This window comes from Garra rufa, chromosome 24 (genome assembly GCF_049309525.1).
Source record: "Garra rufa chromosome 24, GarRuf1.0, whole genome shotgun sequence".
In the NCBI taxonomy this organism is placed as follows: domain Eukaryota; kingdom Metazoa; phylum Chordata; class Actinopteri; order Cypriniformes; family Cyprinidae; genus Garra; species Garra rufa.
The window spans coordinates 5,772,379-5,780,982 of record NC_133384.1 but is presented as its reverse complement, the minus strand read 5'-3'; the positions used below and the strand labels follow the sequence as shown (position 1 = coordinate 5,780,982).

The 8,604-nt window shown below is 35.8% G+C and overlaps 1 protein-coding gene across 1 annotated transcript in view; it reads left to right on the top strand.

The window, feature by feature from the left end:
- Positions 1 to 5,760: 5,760 nt before the first annotated feature.
- Positions 5,761 to 8,604, top strand: part of ccny (cyclin Y) — a 91,384-nt gene continuing 88,540 nt past the window's right edge. Inside the window, exon 1 of the mRNA XM_073831264.1 lies at positions 5,761 to 6,186. Within this exon, the coding sequence (XP_073687365.1) occupies positions 6,033 to 6,186 (154 nt within the window). The 5' untranslated portion in view covers positions 5,761 to 6,032. The remainder of the gene's footprint in view (positions 6,187 to 8,604) is intronic.

The following is an 8,604-nucleotide window of genomic DNA, read 5'->3' as shown; positions in this document are numbered from 1 at the left end:
GAGTTGTGATCTCTGACATTCCACTTTATTTTCTCTGACATTTCACATTATTTTAGTGAAAAAAAAAAAAAACATTTTTTATGAATAATTTTCACAATATTAAAAAAAATAATAATAAAAAAATCACTGTTTCTCACACTAGTGTGTCTTAATGTTTAATTAGGAAGTTTGCTTTTAAATGCTTTTATTATGTACAAAATTGCAAAGAGTAACACTTCTGGTGTACCCGGTCAAAAATTACCAGACTCCAAACAATTGCTTATAAATCTTCTTCTTTTCTATATTATTACCAAATATTGGATTCATTCTTTATTTCAACTCGTTTTCTTTTATTTAGGACTGGTTTTGTGTTTCCATTTGCACCTGATTATTCGTAAGCCTCATTTATCTGAAAGTAGGCACCTCATTTTTTGAGTGAAAAAAGCATTTTTTATGAATAATTTAGAAAAAGAGGTGCCTACTTTCAGATAAATGAGGCTTAGGATTAATTAGATGAAAATAGAAACACAAAACCAGTCCGAAATGAAAGAAAACAAGTTGACAAAAAGATTGAATCCAATATTTGGTGATAATATAGCATAATTAGAGAATTATAAGCAGTTGTTTGGAGTTAAAAGGTGTGACACAGGGCTGCTCAACCCTGCTCCTGGAGATCTACCTACCTGCAGCTTTTTGTTCCAGCCCTGCTCCAATACAGCTGTCTTTAATTATCGAGTGCTACTTAAGAGATTAATTAGCTGGTTCAGGTGTGATTCTTCAGGGTTGGAGCTGAACTTTGTAGGATAGTAGATCTCCAGGAACAGGGTTGGGCACCCCTGGTATGACAGGGAAATTGAATAAGTGCAGACATAACGTTAAACCACTAGAGGGCTCTGCTGCATAGCATTGATTGACAGACTGCTGCTCTTGTCAATATTTTCCATGTGGCATAAACCTTTGCCTTGCCTTACAATCTAATATATATAGTAGGAAATGAGAAATAGACTACCTGATATTGCTGATACTGATTCTTGTGTTTTTATTGCCTCTTCAGACAATCTGCTGTATATTTATACAGTCTGTTGTATGTTTATACACTCCTTAGTACTGTTACATTAGTTTTTGAATTTTCATTTGTATGTGTGATATGGCGTCATCTCCATGACGTCAGTGACATTAAATCAAACTAGGCTCTGATAACATAAACACAATGCCGGCCAACATGAACCTTTCATTAAAGAAGCCTTTTGTGTGAAGCTTAAATAAAGCCTCTTTTGTTGTAGCCGATAAAGGTCACAAAACCTGTAATCTTACTTACATTCTAAATGGCCACGTCTTGTTTACAGAGATATTGTCGGTGTAGGTGAAATTCAATAGCTTTTGTGGGTCTACAAGTATATTACACACACACACACACACACACACACACATAATTGTTTTAAAAGGACTCTCTGTAGGCGTGTTTGTTTTTATATTTTATAACTCACATAACTCACAGAAAAACCTTTTTTTTTTAATTTCATTACAATGGTATGTATAATTGCATCATACTTATAACTACTTATAGTATAATTGTTTGCTATAATATTGCATATTCTCAATATGCCTTCTAAAGTGTATTATCCTTATAAATCCTACTGTATATTTGATACATGAATTTTCTAAGGCATCTAAATGATCAAAACTGTGCTGAAAACCATGTTATACTCTCTCTCTCTCTCTCTCTCTCTCTCTCTCTCTATATATATATATATATATATATATATATATATATATACAGTCAAGCCTTAAATTATTCATACCCCTGGCAAATTCTGACTTAAAGTTACTTTTATTCAACCAGCAAGTTTTTTTTTTTTTTTTTTTTTTACCGGAAATGACACAGACTTCTCCCAAAAGATAATAAGACGATGTACAAGAGGCATCATTGTGGAAAAAATGATTACTCATCTTTTATTTACATTTGAACAAAAAGTGGCATGTCCAAAATTATTCAGACCCTTCTCAATAATTAATAGAAAAGCCTTTATTGGCTATTACAGCAATCGAACACTTCCTATAATTGCTGACCAGCTTTTTGCATGTCTCCACTGGTATTTTTGCCCATTCATCTTTAGCGATGAGCTCCAACTTTTTCAGGTTGGAGGGTCTCCTTGCCATCACCCTGATCTTTAGCTCCCTCCACAGATTCTCAATTGGATTTAAGTCAGGACTCTGGCTGGGCCACTGCAAAATGTTAATGTTTTTGTCTGCTAACCATTTCTTCACCACTTTTGCTGTGTGTTTTGGGTCGTTGTCATGCTGAAATGTCCACTGGTGCCCAAGACCGTGTTTCTCTGCAGACTGCCTGATGTTTTTGTTGAGAATTTTGATGTATTGCTCCTTTTTCATGGTGCCGTTTACTGTGATTAGATTCCTGGCTGGAAAAAAAAAAAAAAAAAAAACATTAGGTTTCCACCACCGTGTTTGACAGTGGGGATGGTGTTCTTAGGGTTGAAGGCTTCTCCTTTTTTACGCCAAATGAAGGCAACATCATTGTGGCCAAACAATTCAATTTTTGTTTCATCTGACCATAAAACAGAAGACCAGAAGTCTTCTTCTTTGTCCAGATGAGCATTAGCAAAGGCCAAGCGGGCTTTTGTGTGTCTTATCTGGAGAAGTGGTGTCCTCCTTGGTCTGCGTCTGTGGAACCCAGCGGTGTGCAGTGTCTGTTGGACTGTGGTCTGCCTTGAGATGTTGCCACCAGCAGAGTCCAGATTCATCAGGATGGCCTTGGTGGTGATCCTTGGATTCTTTTTTACCTCTCTCACTATCCTCCTGGCCAGCACAGGTGCCACTTTTGACTTCCAACCATGTCCTCTGAGATTTTTCACAGTGCGGAATGTCTTGTATTTTTTAATAATACTTTGCACTGTAACCACTGGAACTTCAAAACATTTAGATATGGTCTTATAGCCCTTTCCTGACTTGTGAGCAGCCACAATGTGCAGCCGCAGGTCCTCAGTGAGCTCCTTTGTCTTAGCCATGACTGTCCACAAACCAACAGCAGAGAGCTTCTGTTTTTCACCTGTTGAGTTGATTAAACCAGCTGTTCCCAATGAATCAGGGCAATTAGGATGCTTTAGAACAGCTTGGACTATTTGGAATGGTAAAGAACTTTGGATTTCCCCATAGACTGTGACAGTTTGCAAAGGGTATGAATAATTTTGCTTTGCATCACAGGAAAAAAAAAATGCTTTTGCGAGTAAATGTAAGAAACTTTTATATTGCTATTACTTCATGATAAACACTTACTGGACTGAAGCAACTTTATTGTTCGTATATATCAGTGGCGAGCAGTAACTTCTTTAACCGGGTATGCTACATAATTTAATGGGCTATAATAAGCTCCATGGCAGGTGTCGATTTAAAAGTAGGGCTATTACCAGGAATTGCCATTAGGTGGCAGTGCTTTCTGACATGTTTACACACATGCACAGGTTTCCATGTTTTATGAAGACTTTCTATAAACGTAATGATTTTTATATTATACAAACTGTATTTTCTATCCCTTTACCCCAGCCCTACCCAAAAGCCTAACCCTCACGCAGTACTTTCATTTAGTATGAACTATAAACTGATGGGGAGTTTAAAAAAGGTCCCCACAAAGTCAGAAACTACTGGTATTAGTGTCTTTGTACGGATATTTGTTCCTCATAATGTAAGGAATTACCAGGTGCATACACACATAAGTTGAGTTTGGAATGTCCCCAAGTTTTATGGGGACATTTCATAGGCGTAATAGTTTTTATACTGTACAAACTTTTTGCATTTTTAGATTTTCAAAAAACTTCTTTCTGTATGATTTATAAGCTTGTTTTCTCATGGGGACCAAAAAATTGTCCCCACAAGGACACGGATTTTAGATATTGCCATCTTTTTAGGGACATTTTGTCCCCATAATGTATGGTATACTTGAACCACACACACACACTCACATTGTCAAGCATGTCGAAAACAAATGGAACAATATAAATGGGAATAAATGAGAAAGTGCAACAGTAAAGATGGAAATTAATGGGTCGGTAATTAATGGTGGCACTGGCTTGGGGCAAAGATGCCACCAAAATAAACAAAAATGCCCCCTAGTTTCAAGATAAGGGGGCAAAAATGCCCCAGCACAATTAATCTAGCTCTATTACGGCTGTCACGATTCAAGTAAAATGTGAAATGAATGAAAGGAGTGATTGCTGCATTACATTTACAGCAGATCTGCTCACGTTGCATCAGATTTCTATGTAGCCAGAATATGATGTGCTTTTTCCTCCACAAAAACTTTGTATTGATCAACATTAATAAATACCATTAAAATATTAAATATTAACTTACATTAAAATCAAATATGATCCATCAAAAATCTGACTATTATTTCACATGTCAGAGTTTTGCAGGGTTAAGTGAATGTATGTATTTGTAGCTTAGGCTATACACAGTCAAAAGTTTTTGAACAGTAAGATTTTATAAGTTTTTTTTAAAGAAGTCTCTTCTGCTCACCAAGCCAGCATTTATTGGATCAAAAGTACAGCAAAAGCAGATAAATTCTGAAATATTTTTACTATTTAAATAAACTGTTTTCTATTCGATTATGTTTTAAAATGTAATTTATTCCTGTGATTTTAAAGCTGAATTTTTAGCATCATTACTCCAGTCACATGATCCTTCAGAAATCATTCTAATATTCTGATTTGCTGATTTGCTAATATTCTGATAATAACATGTATCATTATTATGTTGAAAACAGCTGAGCAGAATTTTTTTTAGGTTTCTTTGATGAATAGAAAGTTCATAAGATTATGTAAAATATAATTTATTTGTAACATTATAAATGTCTTTAACATCAATTTTGATAAATGTAAAGCATCATTGCTAAATAAAATAAATAAAAATGATACTGACTCCAAGCTTTTGAATGGTATAGCGTATAATGTTACAAAAGCTCTTTATTTCAGATAAATGCTGATCTTTGGATCTTTCTATTTATTAAAGAATCCTGAAACAACTCAACTGTTTTAAACATTGATAATAATAATAATAATAATAATAATAATAATAATAATAATAATAATGAATGTTTCTTGAACAGCAAATCAGCATTTTAGAATGATTTCTGAACGAACATGTGCCACTGGAGACTTTAGTATTGATGCTGAAAATGTAGTTTTGATCACAGGAATTAATTAAAATTTAAAATATATTCTAATACAAAACAGTTATTTTAAATAATAAAAATATTTCCAAATTGTACTATTTTTGCTGTACTTTGAATGAAATAAATGCAGGCTTGGTGAGCAGAAGAGACTTCTTTAAAAAAAAAAAACATGAAAAATCTTACTGTTCAAAAACTTTTGACTTTGACTTTATATACAGTATAAGCTTACACAATATAAACATAGTCCATAATAGTTTAACATTTAACCCCAATCAATACCGAGTATTTAATTGTGCATTTAAAAAAGCATAAACAGAGAAGTTCCATTCATCGATTGTGAAACCAGATTAACGTGGTTTAATAGGCTACAACCAATAAAAAACCCTGATAAATATGACAGATAAAATCTATTAGTCATCCATCCATATCGTAGGCTATTAATATTACAATCTCTTACAAGCAGATACAAAATGTATCGTTTCGAATGACGTCAGGCGCTGAACCGGAAGCTGTTCCGCGTTCTCAGTCTGTGTGTGTATATGTGTGTGATTGTGAGCTCGCTGATACACTGACAGCTGAACGATACCATGTAACAGCGACGCGTGGGAATGGAATAACCTACTGCTGCATACGAACACATAAACCTCCTCGAGAGCAGTCCGCGTGGATTATGTGCTGATTTGATGAGGGCAGTCGTGATTGCAACACGCTGATGTCTTTACACGAGCGTTTCGCACGGGAGTGATCTTCTCGCAGATCGCAGAAGCCCGTGTTTCATCCCGTCATCCGCAGCTGTTACGCCCATCATCTGCGGCGGGGCTCCGTCGATCAGTAGCCGTTTGTTTATCCGTAAACACCGGGACTCATGGGGAACAGCACATCATGCTGCGTGTCTTCCAGCCCGAAGCTCCGGCGGAACGCGCACTCGAGGCTGGAGCCGTACCGGCCCGAACCGGAGCTGAGCCGAGAGGACACGGGCTGCAACCTGCAGCACATCAGCGACAGAGAGAACATAGACGGTGGGTGTGATCCAGCATCATCTAGACTAACGCTAGAGATTATGAATTTAGATCCGTTAATAACTAGTGTTGGCGGGATAACGGCTCACTGAGGAGAAAACTCCTCAGCAGGGTTTCTTAGTCAAAAAGTACGGTGCTTTTTGCATAGTTTACCATGGTAATACCACGGTGTTAGGTAAAGTAAGACGTAAATGCCATCATTCGTACAGTAGGTCGTAGTACCATGGTATTGCCTCACTAAACTATGGTAACGCCCTTATATTTTTTGTAAGGGAACTACACATTATGCTATTAGCCCTACGGTGTCTTGTCAGTGTATCAGTGTTATTACTGCAGTAAAGCTCTCGTAACTTACTTGTGGTGTATTATATGATATACAACATGGTCTACAAAAAGTAAGGACTTTACTATGCATATTTACTATAGTATTTGCATGATGTATCATAATTACCACAGTGTACAATCTTGGACTTGTGCCATGTACTAATGCAAAATTGGCCTCCTGTTCATCCTCCTATTCTTCAAGGTACTTCATAGAATACTCTGATATTACCATGGTAGACTGCTATTTTGTGGCTTGTTTTGCTCACTTGTACCATGGTCGTACCAAGATAATGCGATTTTTGGACATGCATTGTTGATAATATCATGGTATTTTTTTTTTTATTCGGACTACCATGTAAAAGGCATGGTACAATAGGTACAAGTACCATGGTATTACCAGAATATACCATTGGAAACACCTTTATTTTTGTGTCATTCCAGCTGGAATCATCAAATGGTCCCCACCTGACCCCCTCAGATCTGTCTGAAAAAAATCTGTGATGGGTAATATGCCCAATAGATCATATACAACATTTCAGATCTCTACTGTGCATACTTTTTTTTTTTTTTTTTTTTTTTTTACAAAAAATCTGTAAAAAGTTGTTTATTACTCCGTTTTGGCGTCACAGTCTGAGTGACCATGTTCAGACTGAAATATCTCCAGAACTAGTTGTGCCAGGTCCATGAAATTTTCTGGGCTAAGAGTCCTAGTCCAGAACCGCATGAATTACAACTTACAGCATTGTTACTGAATTTACACCTGAATGCTGGCCCTCTACTTTTCTTTGAAACTGTTACTTTAAGGGTTTTCAGATGTCCATAGAAACCTCAATTTTCAATGTATAAGCATCAAACTTGGTAAATGGTCTGATATGTACCATGTCTTTCACATCCTTTGATATCAGACAATAGAGTCTTATGGATGTTGAGATATTAAGGTCCAAAAACTGAAAAAACTCATTTACACCAATGTTCAGAGCAACATTTCCCATGAATGACACCAGGTGTGAACATGAAACTTTTTTTTTTTTTGAAAGAGCATATTGTTATTGATAAAATATCAAAAAATTGGCATGGGGTTTTGCCTCATTTTTCTGTAATAATTTTTGTTTAAAAATCAGTCTTTTTTATTCTACAGTAAGTACAAGTACCATGGTATTACCAAAATGTACCATTGGAAACACCTTTATTTTTAATGTTTATAGCACTACAATGTTTTGCTGCTATTCGTTTTGCCAATACCTTAGGTGCTGCGGTAAAACTCTGGAAACTTGGTTTTAAAATAACTGCATAATATGATAATATGGTCTACAAAAAATAAAGACTTTACCATGCATATTTACCATAGTGTTTACATGATACACCAATACAACCACGATGCATATAGGCTAATCTTGGCCATGTTTCATGTAATAATAATGTGTTATTATCCTAATCTACAAAGGATACTGTGATATTACCATGGTGGAGGACCGTAGTGCTTTTTGTGGCTTGTTTTGCTCACTTGTACTAGGGCTGTGCAATATGGACAAAATATTCATATTGCGATTTTTTTGAATGAATATTGCGATTGCGATTTTATTTGCGATTTTGGCAACTGTTTTTGCTTTTTCAAACAAGCTACATACATGCATTCTAAATGTATTCAGTGCACAAGAAGTGCATAACAAAACATTTCACAATGAAATAACATAGTAGTAAGTTTAATAAACAAAACTGTAGTAAAATCCTCTCTCCTGAATCCAAAATACTCCCAAACGACTGATGGTGAATTTCTCTTTGGCACCAAATCATTTTTATTTTGAACTGCATCCATATTTTATGTTCTTTCTTCCTGCTCGCCTATTCGGTTCTCCCGCTCAGCTTCGTCGTGCATGGAGTGAGCTCTGATTGGTTAACATATTAAAATCATGTGCACAAGGACGTATTTCTGAATAAAAATCTAAATAAATTAATAGATAAAATTGCAGCCTTATGCGGTTTAGAAATTGCATGTGCTTAAATCGCGATTTTTTTGCGATTGCAATTAATTGCACAGCCCTAACTTGTACCATGGTTGTACCAAGATAACGCGAGTACCATGGTATTACCAGA